The sequence below is a fragment of the Chiloscyllium plagiosum genome, unplaced genomic scaffold (assembly GCF_037043375.1).
Source record: "Chiloscyllium plagiosum isolate Xiang-an unplaced genomic scaffold, Cpla_swu_hap1 HiC_scaffold_16, whole genome shotgun sequence".
Classification (NCBI taxonomy): Eukaryota; Metazoa; Chordata; class Chondrichthyes; order Orectolobiformes; family Hemiscylliidae; genus Chiloscyllium; species Chiloscyllium plagiosum.
Window position 1 is genome coordinate 89457373 of NW_028270154.1, and position 23838 is coordinate 89481210.

Consider the following 23838-nt stretch of genomic DNA (forward strand, 5'->3'; position numbering starts at 1 on the left):
AGGCAGTGCAGGAGGGCTACGCAGGCAGTGCAGGAGGGCTACGCAGGCAGAGCAGGAGGGCTACGCAGGCAGTGCAGGAGGGCTACGCAGGCAGTACAGGAGGGCTACGCAGGCAGTGCAGGAGGGCTACGCAGGCAGTGCAGGAGGGCTACGCAGGCAGTGCAGGAGGGCTACGCAGGCAGTGCAGAGTCTACATAGGCAGAGCAGGATATTGTTGAGGGGAATGGCCTCTCAGGGGTTAACAGCAGCAGCCAAATTCATGGCACCATGGTTGGCTCTGCTGCAGAGGGAGGGAGAAATAGATATGGAAATGCTCTCGTTCCCACCTCAGGCGACTGTCTGTGTGGAGTTTGCACATTCTCCCCGTGTCTGCGTGGGTTTCCTCCGGGTGCTCCGGTTTCCTCCCACAGTCCAAAGATGTGCAGGTCAGGTGAACTGGCCACATTAAATTGTTCATAGTGTTCAGGGCGTTAGTCAGAGGGAAATGGGTCTGGGTGGATTACTCTTCAGAGGGTCAGTGTGAACTTGTTGGGTGGAATGGCCCGTTTCCACACTGTAGGGAATCTAATCCAATCTAATCTTATCGTGAATTCAATCATAAGGGGAATAGATAGGTGTTTCTGTAGCTGCAAACAAGAGTCCAGGACGGTGTGCTGCCTCCTGGTGCGAGGGTCCTGGATGTCTCAGAGCGGTTGCAGGACATTCTGGAGGGGAAGGGTGAACAGCCAATGGTCATGGTACACGTTGGTACTAATGACGTCGGTTAAAAAAAAGGATGAGGTCCTAAAAGCAGAATATGGGGAACTCGGAAGAAAGTTGAAATGTAGGACTTCAAAGGTAGTTATCTCAGGATTACTATCAGTGCCACAAGCTAGTCAGTGTAGAAACAGCAGGATATACAGGACGAACACATGGTTAAAAAGATGGTGTTGGCAGAGGGTTTCAGATTCATAGGGCATTGGGACCTGTACAAACTGGATGGGTTACACCTGGGCAGGACCAGATCTGATGTCTGGGGTTGGGGAGGGGGGGTCACTTGGTAGAGTGGTTGGGGAAGAGTTTAAATTAGTGTGGCAGAGGATAGGAACCAGAGGAATAGGGCAGTAGATGCAGAAATTGGGGGAGAAGTAGAAACCAAGGCAAACATTACTACGAACAAGACCAGACAGGGAAACGCAGCTGAAAAGAACAGGGGAGGTGGTCAGAAATACATGTGTTTCAACGTGCAGGGGAGGTCATGCCTCTCTAACTTGACTGAGTGTTTTGAGGAGATGACAAAGATGATTGATGAGGGAAAAGCAGTCGATGTGGTCCATATGGACATCAGTAAAGCTTTTGACAAGGTCCCTCATGGCAGACTGGTACAAAAGGTGATGTCACATGGTATCGGGTGAGCTGGTAAGATGGATACAGAACTGGCTTCGTCATAGGAGACAGAGGGTAGCAGTGGAAGGATATTTTTTGGAAAGGAGAGTTGTGACAATGGGTCTTCCACAGGGATCAGTGCTGGGACCTCTGCTGTTCGTGGTCTACATAAATGATTTGGAGGAAACGTAGTTGATCTAATTAGTAAATTTGTGGATGATACAAAGATTGGTGAAGTTGTGGATAGTGAGGACGATTGTCAGAGGATACAGCAGGTTATAAGTCAGTTGGGGGCATGGGCAGAAAAATGGCAGATGGGGTTTAATCCAGAGAAATGGAAGATGATATATTTTTGAAAGGTCAAGGAAAGATGGAAATTATACAGTGAATGGCAGAGCCATTAGCAGTATGACATGCAGAAGGATCAGGATGTGCAGGTTCACAGATCACTGAAGGTGGCAGTGCAGGTAGATAAGGCGTAAAAAAGGTCTATGGCACACTTACCTTCATTGGAAGGGGCATTGATTATAAGGATAGACAGGTTATAGAACTTTGGTTAGGATACACTTGGAATTTTGCATACAGTTCTGGTCACCATACTACTAGAAGGATGTAGATGCTTTGAAGAGGGTACAGAAAAGGTTTACCAGGGTGTTGCCTGGTCTGGGGGATTTTAGTGATGAAGAAAGCGTGGATGGGCTGGGTTTGTTTTCACTGGAATGCAGGAGGTTGATGGGTGACCTGATAGAAGGTTATAAGAATGTGAATGGCATAGAGTGGAAAACATGAGGCTTTTTCCCAGGGTGGAGCGGCCAATTACTAGGGGTCACAGGTGCTGGGGTGGGGGTGAAGAGTATAAAAGAGATGTGCGAGGCAGGCTTTTCACACAGAAGCACCCGGATGAATACATGAATATGAGGGGAATAGAGGGGTATGGATCCTGTAAGTGAAGACAGTTTTAATGTGGAAGGGCAAAATCTGTCAGCATAGGGCCGAAGGGCCTGTTCCTGTGCTGCACTGTTCTTTGTTCTTGTTCGAGATCATCCTCTGCCGATGTTAATGTAACACTGCCAACACCAGAAGCTCTTAACTTGCATGTCCGAACCTTTTACGTGACACTTTATCAAATAGCTTTTGGAAATCCAAATACACCACATCTATAGTTCCCCTTTATCTTTGGAACTTTGGCCAACTACAACTAATGCATCCACTATCACTCCAGCCAAGTCTTTTACAATCCTCAAAAAAGGCCATTAGGTCCAGAGAACTCATCAGTCTTTTGCTACTTGAGTTTTCCAATGGTTTTTTTCCCCTGGAAGCTCTAAGCTCGTCCGTCCTTTCCCCATTGTGATTTTCTCCTCTTCTCGGGATGTTTTTTGCGTCTTCTCCTGTGACGATAGATACAAACTACATAGAACATAGAAAAGTACAGCACAGAACAGGCCCTTCGACCCATGATGTTGTGCCAAGGATTAATCCTAATGTAAAATAAAATAACCTAACCCTCAATTCACTGCTGTCCATGTGCATGTCCAGCAGTCGCTTTAATAACCCTAATGGCTCTGTTTCCACCACCACCATTCCATGCATTCACAACTCTCTGTGTGAAGGACCTACCTCTGACGTCCCCTCTATACCTTCCTCCTAACACCTCAAAACTATGACCCCTCGTGTCAGTCAATCCTGCCCTGAGGAAAAGTCTCTGGCTATTGACTCTATCCATCTCTCTCATTACCTTGTACATCTCGATCAGGTCACCTCTGTTCCTCTTTCTCTCCAGAGAGAAAAGTCTGAGCTTAGTCAACATCTCTTCGTAAGGCAAGCCCTCAATCCAGGCAGCATCCTGGTAAAACTTGTTTGCACCCTCTCCAAAGCTTCCATATCTTTCCTATCGTCCAAAGCCTCAGCCATTTTCTTCTTTCCCACTGTTAATTCCACAGTTTGATCTAAAAGTGCTCCTGTTTTCTAATGTAGGCCCTCGCTGGTCACACTTCACTACCAGAACGGCACTTTTCATGCTACGTATCTTACTGGTAACCCACGGAGACCAAGATAACTGGATCTTTTCCGTCCCACTCTAGTCCTGCAGAGACATCCTTAACCTTGGCACTGTGCAGACACCACCACCTTCTGGACTCTCACTCTTGTCCCTGTATCTAATCAGGGCAGAGGATGCCTGCTACTGGCCTTTGTTGACCCAATCCATCTATTCATCGACTTGTTACCCATGCATCATCATGACCAATAATTCTGTTGTCTCTTCAAAGAATTTCAGTAGTTAAGCTTGATATCAAATGTTGCTTTGAAATCTGTATTTTCCTTGGAATACCATACTCACTTCTGGTCTCCAGGATGTGGCCGGGGTTGGAGAGTTTGAGCTATAGGCAGACGCTGAAAAGGCTGCGGCTGTTTTCCCTGGAGCGTCAGAGGCTGAGGGGTGACCTTATCGAGGTTTGTAAAATCACGAGGAGCATGGATAAGGTGAATAGACAAGGTGTTTTTCCTGAGTGGGGTAGTCCAGAACTAGAGGTATAGGTTGAAGGTGAGAGTGAAAAGATTTAAAGAGACCTAAGGGGCAACTTTTTCACACAGAGGGTGGTGCATGTGTGGAATGAGCTGCCAGAGGAAGTGGTGGAGGCTGGTACAATGACAACATTCAAAAGGCAGCTGGATGAGTATATGAATAGAAAAGGTTTAGAGGGGTATGGGCCAAGTTCTGGCAAAAGGGACTAGATTAATTTAGGATATCTGGTCATCATGGATGAGTTGGACAAGAGTCTCTTTTCTGTGCTACATCTCTATGACTCTGCATTACTTAAGTATCCACTGAGAGCAGACTGGAGGTCACCTTTGGAAATGGAGGTTAGAGATCAACAGAAATCAAGTTTGATGGGGTTGGAGGATATTGGGCACCAGGAACACTGAGTCTGTGCTAGAAATCCTCTGTGAATTACAGGAGTAGGAGCAATGGAATTGCAGACACTGACCAGTGCAAATATTAATAGTGCACTGGATAGGCAGTGAGTAAAGGGACTAAGGTGAACAAACACAGGATACCTCTGAACGCTGCAGCTTCTGTTTAGGAGCTTTAAGGCTCTGGGTGCGTTTCGGCACTTTCTCCACATCATCATCCAACTGCTCAGGTTTCACATCCGGCTGCTCTCCCTCGGACTTGGGGGCTTGGGTGCTCCTTACTTCTTCCCCTGAAGGAAGCCAGTGCGTGTCTGAGAAACAGCAAGGCAAGAAAAGACAGGGTGAAAGTCAAAAGCAATAGTTAGTAAGAGGACACTCCGTAAAGATATTTCTTCTCAAAACAGTGCTGACACATCAGGAGTGTAATTTTCAAATAAATGGAGACAACTATCTCACAGAAAATGGGCCATTTCAAACAACTTTTATATTGTATATTTTCATCATGGCAAGTGCCCTTGGGTTTTGGTATGTTAGAGGTAATATATAAATACGTTATGATGTGTAAATAATTAATACAGCTCTCTGATTCATGCCTTGACACTGACACCCCTTTATTGATCATTATTCAAATAATCAGATTATAACCAAAAAATAAACTAGCTACGTTGGTATCATAATCAAATATTTCTGTTCAATGGTTAAAAACAAAATTAAAAACACTGTCTTTTATCTCTGCAATAAAATGTCAGTAATATCTGGACTTGAAAGTGATTCAATCTACGTTGAGTGCTGTATCACAGAATACCTGCAATGTGGAAACAGACCATTTGACCCATCATGGAGGGAATCCTGAGGGACAGGATGTACGTGTATTTGGAAAGGCAAGGACTGATTAAGGATAGTCAACATGGCTTTGTGCGTGGGAAATCATGTCTCACAAACTTGATTGAGTTTTTTGAAGAAGTAACAAAGAGGATTGATGAGGGCACAGCGATAGATGTGATCTATATGGACTTCAGTAAGGCTGCCTGACCTGCTGCGCTTTTCCAGCAACACATTTGCAGCTCTGATCTCCAGCATCTGCAGTCCTCACTTTCAGTGAAGAGGGTTACCACAGATTACAACAGGATCTGGACCAGATGGGCCAATGGGCTGAGAAGTGGCAGATGAAATTTAATTCAGATAACTGCGAGGTGCTGCATTCTGGGAAAGCAAATCTTAGCAGGACTTATACACTTAATGGTAAGGTCCTAGGAAGTGTTGCTGAACAAAGAGGTTCATAGCTCCTTGAAAGTGGAGTCGCAGGTACATAGGATAGTGAAGAAAGCATTTGGTTTGCTTTTCTTTATTGGTCAGAGTATTGAGTACAGGAGTTGGGAGGTTATGTTGCAGCTGTACAGGACTTTGGTTAGGCCACTGTTGGAATATTGCATGCAATTCTGGTCTCCTTCCTATGAGAAAGATGTTGTGAAACTTGAAAGGGTTCAGAAAAGATTTATAGGATGTTGCCAGGGTTGGAGGATTTGAGCTATAGGGAGAGGCTGAACAGGCTGGGGCTGTTTTCCCTGGAGCATCGGAGGCTGAGGGGTGACCTTATAGAGGTTTACAAAATTATGAGGGGCATGGATAGGATAAATAGGCAAAGTCTTTTCCCTGGGGTTGGAGAGTCCAGAACTAGAGGACATAGGTTTAGGGTGAGAGGGGAAAGATATAAAAGAGACCTAAGGGGCAACTTTTTCACACAGAGGGTGGTACGTGTATGGAATGAGCTGCCAGAGGAAGTGGTAGAGGCTGGTACAATTGCAACATTTAAGAGGCATCTGGATGGGTATATGAATAGGAAGGGTTTGGAGGGATATGGGCCGAGTGCTGGCCGGTGGGACTAGATTGGGTTGGGATATCTGGTCGGCATGGACGAGTTGGACCGAAGGGTCTGTTTCCATGCTGTACATCTCTATGAGTCTATGACTCTATGTCCACACCAACCCTCCAAAAGAAAATCGCACCCAGATTCACCCCCTACCTTATCCCTGTACCCCTTCATCTCCCATGGCTAACCCACCTAGCCTGCACTTCCCTGGACACTAAGGGGCAATTTAGCCTGGCCAATCCACCCTAACCAGCACATCTTTCGACTGTGGGAGAAAACTGGAGCAAACCCACAGACAGACAGTCACCTGAGGGTGGAATCGAACCCGGGACCCTGGGATGCTGTGAGGCAGCAGTGCTAACCACCATGCCACCCCACCATATCTTCCTGAGATATAATGGGGTGCAGCATAAATTAAGACTCTCTTACAACAATTTCTCCTGATGTAACCGCTAAAATGGACAATTCATTATATTGAAAATTCAACATTCAATTCTTCCATTTTGGTAATTCTCATCATAAATATCATGAACACTGCACTTACACATTGGCGCAACAAGAATAAAATAACCTCATTATTGCTTTCAGGTCAGAAAAAATCCTTGTTGTTACCCATCTCATCATGAGAAATGATTAATACACAGCAGAGGTGTCACTGTAATCAGTCGGGAATGCATGCCTTTTATATCAGGTTGCCAGCTTATAAAGACACCCCTTTGCCAGTTCCCTTCTATTTGTAATAAAGCGGTTTGGCTAGACATGGTTTGAATGGAATGATCAGTGTGTGCAATAAATGCAGGCTGAATGGAGAGGGTAGAACTTACAGTCAATTCCCAGTTTGAGGCACGAAAGAGAGAAAAAACAACAAGAGTTAAAACATTGGAGATGAAGCAGAAACTCCTGGAGAACACCTTAATGTTTCAGGGAATTAGGTGTTCCACTGGCTCTGTGAAGGAACATTATTAAGTCATTCATTTGGAATACATGTGTGTAATTTCAACAATTTCTGACAGAAACCTTTGACACTGCACTTCCCCATCATCTGTATTCTTTAATAATGTACTAAATTATGAACAAGATCTGATTTTGCTAGTAGATTCATTCACCCCGGTTGTGCTGGGGTAGGTAATTAGGCAAATCTCCTTGTGATTCACTGAATTCCAGTGGGCAATACATCTCTGAATAGGCCTGCAGTACAAAGTAATGCTGGAAGCCAGACATTGGTAATACAGAAAGCAAACATTTTGCACCACGTATCCTCATGTCCTTCCCCTAATTATAATTAATTCTGTTTAAATATATCAAGGGCAACTGAGGTGACCTGGGAAGGACAGCTCCTATGCAATATTGTGTCATATCTTGTTCAGATTATGCTCAGTAGCTGGTGGAATCAAGGGGAAGACTTTAAGCCAGTGCCTACACGATTGTCAGCTGAATCAGTCAGTCACAAAACTATCTAATAATGAAGTTCTATTGCTGTACATTATCACGTGAATCACCTAATAATTTTTGAGTGCATGTGGGGTCCATGATAGTGCATATTCTTCACTTCTCCTGCCTATTCCAGTCCAAACTGAAAATCTGGACCTTTGTCCTTTTAAATATTCAAATCCATCCCATTTGCACCTTAATAACTGGCTCAACTTCATCCCAAACACCCTTGATACAATTGAACCACTAACCTGCTTCTGACAGACAACACAGCACGCTCTGTTTTCATGCAATGAATCGACTGTTATCATGAACTGCCAACTAGTTTCCTTTATCTAGAGGCTCCTGGCACAGGCTAGTGCACAATGTTCACTGCACGTCTGCCTCAGTCATCATTAACTGAGCAGGCACCACAGAGAGAGGCAGCCAATGAATGATGGGGAAGGCAGGGCTTATCTTCATTCTGACTCATGAAGAGCCGAACTAATGGCTCTCTGGTTACTTAATGAAAAGAGGACATTAACATTCCACACACATGCACGCGCGGACGGACGGACGGGGACACACACACACACACACCTTTAGCTCACTGAAGCCAAGTATCTTTCTTTACTCAGTTCAAGTTTATTCAGGCCATGTAATAGCCCACGCAATGCTGATGCAGAGCACAGCAGAACTCGTGCTGAACTATCTTAACTGAGTTACAATTAAATGCAGCCCCTGATCTCCCAGGGTCACCTCCACCAGTAGATGTTGTTTAAAACTCTGTTATCAAAAACTCTTCACACAGATGAAATTATACTCGGGTTCATCTTGATAATATGTGATAGTGTGAACTAGATGATAGGGGCCTCTTGCTGCCTCCTGATTTCATGGGATTCACAATAAAAATGGCAAGGTATAAATCAGAGAGACAATGTGCTTCCAGTCAATTCATACAATTCCACAGATGACTAAAATTTCTAAATTTTATTTAAATAAGATGAATAATGCTCTCAACCAGGAGTATGTAACATTTTTAACAATGTCAGCTTGTAGTACAAGGAGACATCTTCAGAACGTATTCACCAAGTGAATAATTGTCACTATTACCATTGATAATGCCTGCATGGAAACAAGGTACTGGAAATCTGGAAATAGAAGCAGCAAATGCTGAAAGTACTCAACAGTTCAAGGAGTGTTTCCAGACAGAGAAACAGAAGCAGAACTTTTGATCCATTCAGGGATGGGATTGAGCTGAATGGGTGCTAAAGACAGCACCACTGCCTGGGGCACCAGGGTCACATTGCCGTTCTGTCTACCAATAATTTTCTTCTGTTTGGGAAAACTGTGACCCTGGAACTCGCCTGATTTGGGAATGAGATCAACTAATGTTAACCGTCTCATAGTCAGCAGTCAAGTGTTTTGGTGGAGTGTGCAGTCTGAATGCTGGGACATGGACAGTTTTGGTAGTTGGAGATGACAATGCAGCAGGGGGCCATAGCTGGATAACAAGTAGGTTCATCAGAGGGAGCACAGCTACAAGCGCACTGAGCCATCAGCACACCCTTGCCACCGAGTGGCTCAAGCTGCTGGAGGTGTATCTGCTCGGACAGTGTAGGGGGTTATAGAACATAGAACATAGAAGAATACAGCGCAGTACAGGCCGTTTGGCCCTCGATGTTGCGCCGATCCAAGCCCACCTAACCTACACTAGCCCACTATCCTCCATATGCCTATCCAATACCCGCTTAAATGCCCATAAAGAGGGAGTGTTCACCACTGCTACTGGCAGGGCATTTCATGAACTCACGACTCGCTGAGTAAAGAACCTACCCCTAACATCTGTCCTATACCTACCACCCCTTAATTTAAAGCTAAGGTTGTGACCTACCTGAAGGGCTTTTGCCCACAACATCAATTTTCCTGCTCCTCGGATGCTGCCTGACCTGCTGTGCTTTTCCAGCACTACTCTAATTTTGACTCTAATCTCCAGCATCTGCAGCACCCACTTTTACCTACCTAATATCTTCAGGACATAAGTGGAAAGGCTAGGGTTCCAGAGAGCACCTGAGCAAACTAAGGTAACACTGGTCTTTGGAGGACAATTCTCAGATGTTTCCTGCAGTTACGAAGGGGATTAAGATCCTGAGCAGTAGAGACAGCCCTGGGCACAAGGAGGACCAATAAGAGGAAGGAGAGGCAGGAATGTACATGCTCAGTACTGGTGGGATGGTTGAAGTTGGAATGCTGTGTACATTTCAGAAAACCTTTCACCTCTTCAGGAAGCAGTCATAAGAGTATAATCTCCACCTGGGCCGAAGGGCCTGTTCCCACACTGTAGGGAATCTAATCTAATCTAATCATAGTTCATTAATACACATTGCACCATCATTTATCAGCACACTTTGGGAGTGAGCAGGAGAGCAATCGTTGGCTTTCTTGGTTTACTGACCCACGGAATAAGGTGAACGGTAAAGTGATTTCTCCTACCTACCAGGCTCATTGATCATTTCAGGAATGTTGCCAATAGATGTTCTCATGAGGGGGTCAGCACTCCGCAGATGGATAGAGTCTTCGTCTCTGAGCAATGTCAGATCCTGCATGCTGAAGCTCCGCAGCTTATCCGACAGCACGCCCTGACCCTGGGCCAACAAAGCAGATAGGTATCAGATCAGCAAGGACGAGATCTGACAGCAACCCCACAATTAACCGGTAAAGACAAAACCAGAAGTCACCCTCCTCATTACTGGGAGAGCCCTAGGATCCAGCTCACTTGAATTCAAAGGACTAGTTGATCACTGTATAATGCAAATCAATTCTGAAGGCATGGCTATGTTTGTGTGCGGTGAAGTTCCTTTATTAGAATTAGAAAGAAAAAGCTTTCAATGATCGAGAAGAGCATCTGATTACACATGACAGATCAAAGAGATACAGGCGACTGTAGGAGAGGCAGGGCCTTCATCAGCTCACCTCAATACACACCATCCTCAGAGGCACATCACACTACACACTGTATACAATACATACTGTACACACACTGGGTACACTGTCTCCACTGCACACCGTATACACTACACTGTACACACTGTATACACTACACACTGTACACACACTGGGTACACTGTCTCCACTGCACACCGTATACACTACATTGTACACACTACACACTGTGCACACAATGGGTACACTGTCTCTACTGCACACCGTATAGACTACACTGTACACACTGTATACACTACACACTGTACAAACTCCGGGCATGCTGTAGCTACTGCACACTGTATACACTACACACTCTGGGCACACTGTACCCACTTCATACACGACACACTGTACCCTGTGCACACTTTATACAATACACACTATACACACACCGGGCACACTGTACCCAGTGCACACTGTATACACTACAACTATGTACACACTGGACATGCTGTAGTTGCTGCACACTCTATACACTACATACTGTTTCCTATGCACAATGTATACACACTGGGCACACTACACCCACTGCACACTGTACACACTATACACTGTACCCAATGAACATTGTATACACTGTACCCAGTGCACATTGTATACACCACACACTGTACACACACCGGGCACACTGCACCCACTGTACACTCTTCACAGAGTCACACTGGTCATAGGGTCATACTGTTGGATGGCTCAAAGCTACAAGATACCTTGTGCCTCCAGGGAGGGGCAAATGTTGATCAAGGTAGTAATTTTCCCCTTCTCTTGCTGGATCCACGCTGCCTCGCTGTCACATGGGGCAGGCAGGGGAGGGTGTTGGTGTTTGAGGAGGCACCTCCTTCCCCCTGCTGTGTGAGATTGGTAACTTCCTGGGTCTCTTGGTGAGATATGAATTAGCTGACAGCTTCCCCAAAGCTTCTTCTCTGGTTTGGACCAGGCAAGAGCTTCCCACAATCCCCCAATCCACAATCCCACAATCCCTCAATCCCTGTCCATGCAGCCAGTGAGAGCGGGAGGGAAAGGAGGGGAGGGGGACCCAGAGCCGGGAGAATGTACACAGGCAAAGGGGAATCTGGGCAGGAACGCCAACTCCATTTGGTTTCACCATCTCAGGGAGCCCCCTTTGGGCTAAATAAAAGCAAAATAACCTTTGGCTCACTCTAATGCAGAAGGGTCACAGTCAGCAGTGCATCAATCCAGGAAACAATGGACCAGGACAAACAGGCATTTCCACTTCAACACTGACCAAAGGGAGAGATACTGATTCTCCTTGGAGACTTCAATGCCAGGTGTGGAAAGGCGGGATTCAGCAAGGAAGGCAAATACAAATTGAGTCCTCCTCCTGACAAAACAGCAAGAGCATGGCCTGGTCATTCAAGACACCGGTTTCCATCAGAGAGATAGGTAGAAGATTGCACGACATCAACCTCACTCTGGATAACGTCACCATGTGAACGTGGGATTACAATGATGTCTGCATCACCATGCCATGACGGGAGCTGGTGATGGCTGGAGTGCCCATCGCCTGACCCTAGTGTCTACCTCCATCAGCCAGTCCTAACACAAACACTTCCCCAGGAAACCCCCTCCCCTACTCAGTCAGTGCCTCATGGCCAGTCGGATGATGTTCAATGAACAGCAACTGCAGAACATCCACTATGCCTGGTCTGCCCTTAAATCCATCACAAACACCACCAACAAGGAATCTCTCTCCAAAGGAACATCAAGACTGGCTTGACAAAGATGGCAAAGAACTAGCCAACCAATCCACTGCCAGAAATTGCTTACAGAGTGAAGGTGCTTATGTGAATGCAGGGCCGACGTCTGTCCACCTGCGGGAATGACAGTAGTTTTGTTGGCCCAACCTTCATAGACTTGATGACAGCACTTACATCATCACACAAGCCAACCTTCCAACCGTTGACTCCATCTGTATTTCCCACTGCCTCGGAAAGGCAGCAACATCATCAAAAACTCCTCCCACCCCGGTTATAGTCTCTATCAACCTCTTCCCTCAAATAGAAGATACAAAATTTTAAACAAAGGGACCAATAGATGCAAGAACAGCTTCTTCCCTGTGGTCTGAGTGGACCTTTCAAACTTAATGTTGGTCTCGCCCTTTGTGCAGCTGTATTCCTCACTCTGTTCTGTTGCCCTAACACACGTTTATATGGTCTGATGGGCATGTACTGCATGCAAAACAAAACTTTTCACTGTACCTAAGTACATGTGACAATAATAAATCAAATTAAAAATGACAGCTAGTACACTCCTGGCCCAGACTAGACTGCCATAATCAGGAGTCATTTGTACAAACTGCATAGTGAGGCAGGACTTAGCAGGAAGTTGCAGCTGCTACTTCAAAGCGTGTGGTGCAAACTTCCAAAGGACTGTGGCAGGAACGCTGATGAAGTGAACTGTTTCGTTGAGAGTATAAACCATCTCCCTGCCTGCTTACAGAGTCACGTCCCTGTAAAGGCGATCAGATTGTGTTTATTTACATCAACATAGTGAGTGCAGCAAAGAGGGAATGCAGGCCATCAGTCAACAGGAACTGAGTGAAGCCTGTGCAAGGACACAGTGTCCAACAACTAAGCAATGTTACAGGAGGCAAGGAGCAAGTTTAACAGCCCAGCAATGTCGGCAACAGTAAGGTTAGTCAGTATTTCACAATAAGTTTGTGGGCGGCACGGTGGCACAGTGGTTAGCATAGTGCCAGAGACCCGGGTTCAATTCCCGCCTCAGGCAACTGTCTGTGTGGAGTTTGCACGTTCTCCCCGTGTCTGCGTGGGTTTCCTCCGGGTGCTCCGGTTTCCTCCCACAGTCCAAAAATGTGCAGGTTAGGTGAATTGGCCATGCTAAATTGCCTGTAGTGTTAGGTGAAGTGGTAAATGTAGGGAAATGGGTCTGGGTGGGTTGCACTTCGATGGGTCGGTGTGGACTTGTTGGGCTGAAGGGCCTGTTTCCACATTGTAAAGTAATCTAATCAAATAAATAAATAGTTAGTGGGAAATTATGCACCAGGCAGTCCTCAGAGTGTGAAAGGGTTTCATTCTGGAGTCTGTTTGTAAGTCAATTTGTATGCAAGTCAGAACACAATGCAGGACAATATAAAAGAGCCATTAATAAATGCAGGAAATGTCAGCTCTTTAAAACAACATCTCTGGATGAGATTATGTTTATAACTGCAGCGTTGTCAAATGTTTGGGAAGTGGGCACCCCCTGCATATTACCATGTTTGTGCTCATCTTGCCTCACCATAAGTTAAATTGTTAAGAGCTGACAAACAACGCTTGTGAATTCATACCCATGACCCCAAAACAATTTATTTCTGCCACTTGGAAGTGAAGTCACATTCTCTTTTCGGACTACAGGTCAAAGACCAGCCTTTCAATTAGCTGCATGATGCAAACTAAGTTGGTCACATGCAAGACGTAAACATGCATCTGTCTTGAAAATTCCAATGTCTGCACACAGGGGAACAGAAGAGAAACCTAAATGACAGGAGGCTTGGTCAGACTGAGTTGGAGAATTTGTCCACAATGCGCAATGGCTTGAGAGGACAGAGAAAGCGATCCTGTATGAAGCTTGACTGAGAGTTAAAGCTGGTACAACTCATTTACAATCATTCCCTTATTCACTAGGCTCTCACTCACTCACTGACCCATACCCATTCTGGCACACCACCGTGACATACATCACCTGAAGCGTTGGAAGGGGTGGTTTGTAGCCAATGTCACCTGGCGAAGGAGCAGTGCTCCAAAAGCTTGTGATTTCAAATAAACCTGTTCGGCTATAACTGGGTGTCATGTGACTTCCAACTTTGTGCACCTCAGTCCAAAACCAGCACCCCCACATTAATTCCAACAGACAGCGGAATGTGATGGAAATAGGAGTTTCAACTTCCTGCAAGTCAGTCTCGCTGTCTGTCTTATTTGAATAGCTCAAGCAAAATAGTTCATTGCCCTTATCTTGTAACCTAAAATTCAGCTCATTTTAGTTCATTCACTGAATCTGACTCTAAAATTATTAAATGCTGCACTAATTTAGTTCTTAAATACACCCAGAATTTCCACCTCAATCACTGTATTCCACATATTGGTAACCCCTTTGTATGATGTTAAAAATCACACAACACCAGATTATAGTCCAACAGGTTTAATTGGAAGCACTAGCTTTCGGAGCGCTGATCCTTCATCAGGTGGTTGGATGATGAAGATCTTCTCAAAATGAGCCCTAAATGTTGTCTTTTACTGGTTCAAACTGGTGAATCTTCCCACCTACTCTCAAATCTAATCAGAAGTAGTTTTAGAGACAGCATGTAAAAGATCAATCTTACCAATCTCTAGTCTCATTTTGTGGTTGATGACCATTAAGCCTTGGATTTCTTTATATTACGAAGAGGCTTCAAGTTAAATTCAGCTTAGCATAGGTTTAAAATGCAGGCACCAGAAACGATTTTGGGAATGTGGATCAGAATCTGATGTTGTACAACCAATCCATGTCTTAAAGACTGATGTGGGAGAAGTGGGTTCCAGTTTGTGGTCACCGGTGCCAATCCTGGTCATTGTACTATTGGAATGGTCCTCATTGGAATTATTCTGGGATCTGATTTGATTTTAATTTGATTTGATTTATTGTCACATGTACCTGAGTACAGCGAAAAGCTTTGTTTTGCAAGCAGTACAGGCAGACCATAACAAACAAGGACATACAGATCATAGGATGCTTAGACAGAGCAAGGTACACAAGGTTACACTGCACAGGAGGGACACAGAGCAAGATCAACATTAGGTTTGAAATCAGAGAGGTCCATTCAGCAATCTAATAACAGCGGGGAATAAGCTGTTCTTGAACCTGCTGGTGCATGTGTCCAAGCTTCTATGGTTAAACAGGAACTGGTAAACATATGGATTTCCAAAAGGCAGCATTGCAGAAAATAAAAGCTCAAGAGATAACATACTCACATGGATAGAAGATTAGCTGGCTGACAGAAAACAGGCAGTTTTATTAATGGGTCTTCGTCTGGTTGGCAGGATTTGACAGGTAGAGTACCGCAGGTGTCTGTGCTGGGGTGTCAACAATTTACAATGTACATCAATGGCTTAGTTGAGGGGAACAAAGGCACAGTCACTAACTGCACAACTGACACCTAGATAGGTCGGATCGTGTCTTGTGAAGAAAACATAAGGAAATTGCAGATGGATATGGATAAGTTGAATAAGTGGGGAAAAAGTACGGCAAACAGATTTAAAGGTGGGAGAATAGGAAATTGCCCAGTTTGGCAGGAGGAATGAAAAAGCCAAGTATTACTTAAATGGAGACAACTTTGGGAATTAGATGTTTTTGTGCACGAGTCAGTAAGTGTTAGCGTGCAACTACATTTCATAATCAAGGAGGCTGTGGAGACGCAGTCCTTCATTACGAGGGGAATGGAACACAGAAGGAAAGATAAAAACTGATAGAACTGTATATGCTGGAAATCAGAATCCCTATCTGGCCTTGAATACTGAAAGCATAACATCCTTGCTTTCATAGAAATTGCTGGAAAAGCTCAGCAAGCCTGGCAGAATTCTGAGAAAGCAGAGTCAATGTTTAAACAGTTCTGAGGAAAGGTCACCAGACCCGAAACATTAACTCCGATTTCTCTCCAAAGATGCTGCCAGACCTGCTGAGCTTTTCCAGCAATCTCTATAAAAGTAAGGATGTCATGCTTCCAAGTATACAAGGCCGGATGGGGAATCTGGTGTGGAACTTGGTGTGACTTGGCATAGGCCCCAGTGCCATCCCTCTGTTGGAGACAGCAGTGAACACTTTCTGTGAGAATAGTCAGAATTCATTTTGCCCAAAATGTCGATTTTCCTGCTCCTCGGATGCTGCCTGACCTGCTGTGCTTTTCCAGCGCCACTCTAATTTAGACTCTGATTTCCAGCATCTGCAGTCCTCACTTTTACCTAGAATTCATTTGTTCCCAGCTGTCAGAGTTTGGGAGATTCTGCAAGAAGCCTCAGGCAAAAAGTGGTGCCCACCAATGAACGGAAACAATTCCCAGGTGAAGTGAAGTTTCACTTACTTTTGCTGCTGCTGTCACTGCAGCGTTGGCAGCGAGATTGAGTCCGCGTTTCCCAAACCGCATCATTGTTTCGTAGCTGCGGTCTCTGGCTTGGCTGATGTACTCGTCAATTTCCTACAGGAGCAGACAGAAAAGGGAAGGTTAAGAGGAAGCTGGAAAATCAGCCAGTTCAAATCTGCAACTCAGAGTGAAGGAAGGTAATGCAGGCTGGCTGCAGAAATAGCAGCGGTTAATGGTTTGTGGGTATCAAGGCTCATGCACTGACCTCCAGCACAGCAAAAGATCATTAAATCACTCGCAGCAGAATCCTGTTTTAAGCAGACCTCCAAGTCATCATTATGGATATATTTCTGAGGAAAGTATTGTTCACAGTGCCTGACTTGTAATTTTCTAAGGTTGGAACTACAGTCAATGGTTTGGAGAGGTATAGATACACAACACCTTCCTATCCAGTGGAGGGGGATTCACTAGTGTAGCCACACGTAGGATTGGAAACTGGAAGTTTACCATTTTAACTGACAACATTCCTAATGACCATCAAAGAGTAGCACTTAGAGAAATCCCTCTCAGTTATAGAGTCATATAGCACGGAAACAGGCCCTTCGGCCCAACTCATCCATGCTGACCAGGTTTCCCAAATTGAATTAGTCCCATTTGCCAGCATTTGGCCCACAATTCTCTAAACCTTGTACAATAGAATATCATTTCGATAAAGGTTAATTAAAAATAAAGATATCCCCAAACTTTTTAAGGGGAAATGATGGGCATACTGGTGCCTAAAATCCCTGATTGTAAAAAAACTGCACTCGATAATAACATTGAGGAACTCCTCATACAGTGATGCACTACATTTTATATTGACCTGTATCATTCCTCAATATAGTCTGTAAAGACTATTGTTTTTTATTTCTCTGTATGAAATGAGAAAAGAACAGTCTTAAAAATTGAGGATTAGAAACTAGAAGCAGGAGTAGGTCATTTAGCCTGTCAAACCTGGTCTGCCATTCAATATGATCACCAGAAGATTGCTCTGAAAGCAAGGAACCCAATACTCATTGCAAGCATTGTTTACTCAGGTATTAATTGAATTATGGTTTGCAGACGAACTGGAGTCAAGGGGTGTATACAAATTGAGCTTTGACAAGCAACAAGCAGCTGATTGGTCTGTGGTCTGGTGACCAGTTATCAATGACAAAGCCCTTCTGCCTTCCAACATTTGTGATTGGTTCTCAGGTAGCTGAGCAGCTAGGGACTGGGGACAAGAGACAGAGAAGGGATCAGCTCGCCATCAACTCAGGAGCTCTGTTTGTTCTCTGAAGCAAAACCTTCTTTGCAGCATATAAAAGAAATTTAGTTTCCTTCCCATTTGTTGTGAACGGTTACTTTTAACAAATCAAAGTCTTTTCTAAAGGTGGGAACTAAACCTCCATGCCTCCTGTAAACCACCGTAAGAAGTATGTCTACAAAGTAGCTTTTGACAATTGTCTCAGCAACCCTGTGAAGAGGAATCACTGAACTGGCTTCTCAGTCTTTATTTCCACCCAAATAACTTATGGTTTTTTTCATGTTTCTGTATGTGTGAGAGAGAGTGTGAGAGAGTGTGTGAGAGAGTGTGTGAGAGAGTGTGTGATAGTGTATGCATGCATTTATGTGTGAGAGAATATGTGTGTTTGAGTGTGTGTATGTTTATATTTGTATGTATAAGTGCGTGTGTTTATGTGTGAGAGTGTATATGTGTGCGTGTGACAATGTGTGTTTGCTTATACTTGTATGTGTGTATAATGCGAGTTCACAACGGGATGAGAGTTTTAATTAGTAAAATTACATGTCAACAGGTCAGTAATGTTTACCTGTAGCTAGAATCTAATTACTTGGAATAAATAGTCATTCTTGGTTAGTGCAGAAGGCTGGTCTCTGTGTTCTGTTAACCTGGGTCTGGAAATCACATAAGTTGGGAAATCTTTGTGCACTTTAAAAAATCTTTAACGTTTGTAATGACTCCAGGAATAGCAGGGCTTCATTTCCACCGTGCTATCCCAGTGAGGAGTGGCAAGTCTGAACTGAACTGGACCCCTGGCCTTGATAAAGACAGACTGCTCCATCTGAAATGCTCTTTTGCTGGCATTGAAGAGCAGAGAATAGATGATTCATCGATTGCAAACAAGCCAAGAGGTGGTGGTGATGATGTCAGACATGTGTATTTACTCCAGAAAACCAGGATCTGCTGCAACTATATCTTAAAGATTTGAGTTAAGCTAATGAAAGGCTTTAACAACATTAGTGCAAATCTTCATAACATCTCCAGACCATGGAGGCCACTCTACAAATAAATCACTTTCAGCAAAGAAGCTCGCTAGCCAGCAACTGCTGAAGATGAAGAACTTCACACATTGGTCCTTTATACATTGCACATTAGATCCTTGTATGATTTATACCACGTGGATGCTGGGTGAAACTGAATGATGAGATATGAAATTACAATGAACGATATCAGTCAATGCTACATTATTCCATAAAATATCTATGGAATGCTGAAAGCTTGGTCTTCCTCTTCAGGCGAGGCAACAGTAAAGGAGAAAGCCAAGATGGGTCAGCGGTACCTTCTCTTTGCTGGACAAGGTTGGGTGAACAAACTTTCTGTAGAGAACGCTGGATCCTTTCGTATAAGGGGACAGCAGCCAGATAACAAAAGCTATCTTCAACTCAAAGTAAAATGGAAACCTATGGGAACACAAGAGAAAGATGATTGAGCACAGCAAGAGTCAGTGACTGTCCCCAAAACTGTTCAAACCTTTCAATCCACCTTCAACAGGAGCCAGTGATAGGCACCGCTGGGATCTCCAACATGTGTTTTCAGTTTCAGGGAACTATTTCACATCCAGTGGTTTAGAACAAGGGGACAACTGGTGAAAATGAAACTCAGAGTGATGGAAGGAAAACGCCTTTTTAAAATATGACAATCAACGGGCTTGTAGATGCCGAAACACAAATTTCTTAGACTCATTTGAGGTTCAATTGTAGCATCTTGTGAGGAATTCCAGGTGTTTTATGGAGGTGGATGAGATACATTGCATCCCACATGTCAATCTACCTCTCATCCATTACCAAACCAACCTTTTAGTTGATATGGATGAAGGATGTGGGGGGGCGCAGACTCAGGGACAGGCTAATTAGAAATCAGAGAGGAAACTGCACTCGCAGCTTTATCCCTTAATGGGACCTGGTTAATTGATTGAACAATATTGTTTGCATGTCGAGTCGAGAAGCAGTCATGTTATGATAGATTTCCTGTACTTACCATGACAGGATGATATCTGTGAGGGTCTCTGCTGTTGTAAAAAAGGCAAACACAATCCAGTACATCATCCATTTCACCTGAAAGAGAGACCAAAGTATCAATGACTAGTAAACAGGCCATTCAGGAACACCACACTGCAGCGTTAATTTGCTGAATCAGTAGGAAGTACAGTTGAAGAGTAATTCTTATCCGGTGGTACACTTCGATTGTGAGGAGTCTGCTTAACAAAAGAGGGACTCTTAAGACAGTTATAATGGAATAAAATTGCAATAAGCTGGTCTCCACAAAGTGTACAATCTGGAATGAAACAAAGAACTGTGGATGCTGGAGATCTGAAACAGAAGCAGAAGCTGCTGGAGAAACTCAGCAGGTTTGAACAAAGAACAACATAGCACAGGAGCAGGCCCTTCGGCCCTCCAAGCCTGCGCTGACAGATTTGCCCTTCCATATTAAAACTGTTTTCACTTACAGGATCCATACCCCTCTATTCCCTTCCTATTCATGTATTATGTTTGGAAGCATCTATGGAGAGAAAACAGCATTTACATTTTGAATTCAGAGACCCTTTTTCAAAACTGGGAGATCCAGTTCAGTTTGGACTCTTTCTTCACTCCTCACTACTGGAAATTAAACCTTGTTAATCCCAGAGTAATCTACAAATAATTTTCTCCTGCTAATTTAAACATAGATTTTAAATTTAACAAATATACATTACTTCATGACACTGAAAATGAATGTTAGAATGGCACGTGGCTCAGTGGTTAGCACTACCATCTTACAGCGCCAGGAACCCAGGTTCAATTCTAGCCTTGGGTGACTATGTGGAGTTTGCACATTCTCCCCATGCCTGCATGGGGGTGCTCTGGTTTCCTCCCACAGTCCAACGATGTCTACGTAGGCTGGATTGGCCATGCTAAATTGCCCCATTGTGTCTAGGGATATTCAGGCTAGGTGAGCTAGCTGTGGGGATAAGGGAGGTGGGTCTGGATGGACTGCCCTTCAGAGGGGCAGTGTGGACTCGATGGAATGAATGGCCTGCTTCTGCACTATAGAAATTTCTGAATAGATTTCTTTTCAAAAGAAATCCTCAACAGACAAAGATTCCAACAAACCACAGCTGACTCTGGCCTCAGTAAAGTCTTTGATATGTTAACACTAACATGTAGTACTGGCTTGATGCCACTAGATGTCCTAAATTTGACTTCAAATCCATGAACATGTGAGCAAACAATAAAATGGACAGGTCAGTGACACTGCACGAGTCAGCCTTTCCCATTCCCATTGTTGTTCTGCCCCTCGGGTACACCCACAGCTATTGCATTGGGTTCATAATCCCCATTCTATTAAGCATTGTGAAGGTCATTCAAGCCTTTTCTGGGGTTTTGAATTTCAGTAACGAAATCCTTGAATAATTTTATAGAATTAAATACGTATCACAAATTCAATGTTGGGGACATAAACAACCACAACAATGTTCTAAGAAAATACTAACCTTCGTCCTTCTGGATGGAGCGAACTCAGTACAAACTCTTGAATAGCAACTAGGCATTTCACCCCAACCTGTTTACACAGCTGTGACCTCTCAGCTCAAAAATGCTGCACTGGTCAGTCTCTCCTTTAGTGATGAACACATACATTTAACAGGTGGCTGTGCATATGTGTGTGCGTGTGTGCATGTGTGTATATGTATTGCGTGTGTTGTTGGTGGGTTTGTCTGAGTGTGTGTATATATATGGTGACTGCATGTGCCTATATGTAGTGTATGTGATTGTGAGTACAGTATATGGTGTGCGCATGTGCCTGAGTGTATGTGTATGAGATTGGGTGTGAGTGGGTGAGTATATGGTGTTGTTGGGAACTTGATGCGATAGATTAATGCAACTAACTGCGTAGTTACTGATGCTGAGTGTGTCAATACCCAACATGATAAATGCCAATTCCCAGGCACCATCCTATACCTTACCCACTTAACCCTTGACCACAACATCTTCACCTTCAACAACCAGCTTTTCATCCAGACACACGGAACAGCCATGGGGATAAAATCTGCACCCCAGTACATCAACATTTTTATGCACAAGTTCAAGCAAGACTTAGTGCAGGAACAAATTACTGCAGAGGCTGGAATCTGTACTGAAAACAACAAATGTTGGGCAACACAGAGGGTCAGGCAGCATCTATGCAGAGAGAGTGAGTCAACGTTTCGAGTAGAGTCATTGAGACATGCAACGTTAGCTCTCTCTCTCCATGGATGCTGCCTGACCCGCTGTAATCGCCACCATTTATAGCTTTCGAGCAAGACTTCTTTGTTGCGCAGGATTTCCGACCAGCGCTATACACCAGATACATTGATGATATTTTCTTCCTTTGGACTCACGGTGAGGAATCACTGAAATGACTACACGCTGACATCAACAAATTTTTTAAAATCCAATTTACCTGACAAAGGAGAGTGCTCCGAAAGCTTATGATTTCAAATGAACATGTTCGACCTTAAACTGATGTCATGTGACTTCTGCCTTTGTATAATTACTGGTTGGGGCAAAGACCCAGTGGGGAGGCACGGACACTGGAGGAAGGAGTGACCAATATGGTGTACAGGAATGGATGGGGATCTGCAGCCCTGTGGAAAAACTATCACACTCAACTGGATCACATTCAGGGGCGAAAAATAATTAACTTCAGCGGGTGTAGGGGAACTCAACCTCAGGAAAAGATGTTAATTCTGTCTTGGGAATATATTTATTTTAGAACAAAATAGCAAAACCAAAGCACACACTCTCATTGATTTTTTGCCCTGTTGTTGGAGATCACTAGCTCCCGGGATAAAAACAATGCCAGGTTGAAGACAGTGGATCATTCTGGACCATTCACGTTTAATCATTGATCGGGATCAAATTCATCAACTTTAACTGTGGCATCTCTCAATTTGTACATCAGCTTTCTCTGACTCAGGAGAGAAACGTTATTGGTCCCTGTGCCCAATCAGTACCCACTGATTCTAAATGGAAGGTGCAAGTGTATGTGTCTCTCCATGACTAATCCAACTGAGTTGAGATATTTGTCTATAGTCAATCTATCTGCTGGCATTCACACGGTGGCTCAGTGGCTAGCACTGTTGCCTCACAGCGCCAGGGACCTGGGTTCAATTCCCACCTCGAGCAACTGTCTCCCCGTGTCTATGTGGGTTTCCTCCGGGTGCTCCAGTTTCCTCCCACAGTCCAAAGATGTGCAGGTCAGGTGAATTGGCTGTACTGAATTGCCTGTAGTGTTCAGGGGTATGTGGGCTAGGTGGTGAGCCATGGGAAATGCTGGGTTATTGGGTGGGTCTGAGTGGGATGCTCTTCAGAGGATTGGTGCAGACTTGATGGGCTGAATGGCACCGCTGGGGTTCTATGACTCTATGTGGGGAACAGCCAAATGGTAAAGCTCTAGATTGCTGCGACATCTTTTACATGTCACCCAACTGTTGGTTTCTACCTTCACGACAAGACAAAGAACGATTGGATTTTACAGCCCAATCAGAATCCATAGCCGGAATCAACTGTTAACCGAGAAAGATAAAGAACAATTTAAGTGCTTCCTCTCTCCATGATACATGGCATTGAACTTTGCAGACACCTGCCCTGTGGTTTCTCTGGATACCAACATCAGGGAATTGAGTTAAAAGAGCACTATTTTGCTCAGTTTCATGTCACCTGATTGGTTGCATGATGGAGAAAATGGAAACATCCCAAAATAATTGAGGAGCACACAGTTTCCTTTCACATGCTTCTATAAAAGAGTTTCTGCACACTGTGTGTGCTGCTGTTATCACATGGAAGGAGAGCCAGAGAATGGTGAAAAAGCAAGACTGGAAATGGAAACGTCAATCTCGCAAAAAACAAGATGAACTACGAGCATTGGCACAGTCTCAGTCTGGAGGGG

The 23838-nt window shown here is 44.3% G+C and overlaps 1 protein-coding gene and 1 long non-coding RNA gene across 3 annotated transcripts in view; one reads left to right on the forward strand and one right to left on the reverse strand.

The window, feature by feature from the left end:
- The window catches only part of LOC148147593 (uncharacterized), an 83017-nt gene that overhangs the window by 34540 nt on the left and 24639 nt on the right, over positions 1 to 23838 (forward strand). The gene's annotated exons all lie outside the window — the stretch shown is intronic.
- The window catches only part of LOC122556832 (receptor expression-enhancing protein 2-like), an 83979-nt gene that overhangs the window by 3541 nt on the left and 56600 nt on the right, over positions 1 to 23838 (reverse strand). The window contains exons 3-7 of one of the 2 annotated variants that reach the window (XM_043704061.2): positions 19912 to 19988; positions 19214 to 19334; positions 16614 to 16727; positions 10056 to 10203; positions 4423 to 4589 (exon numbers count right to left, since the gene is read on the reverse strand). In XM_043704061.2, coding sequence (XP_043559996.1) covers positions 4423 to 4589; positions 10056 to 10203; positions 16614 to 16727; positions 19214 to 19334; positions 19912 to 19988 — 627 coding nt within the window. The remainder of the gene's footprint in view (positions 1 to 4422; positions 4590 to 10055; positions 10204 to 16613; positions 16728 to 19213; positions 19335 to 19911; positions 19989 to 23838) is intronic. The other variant, XM_043704062.2, reaches the window with a different exon arrangement.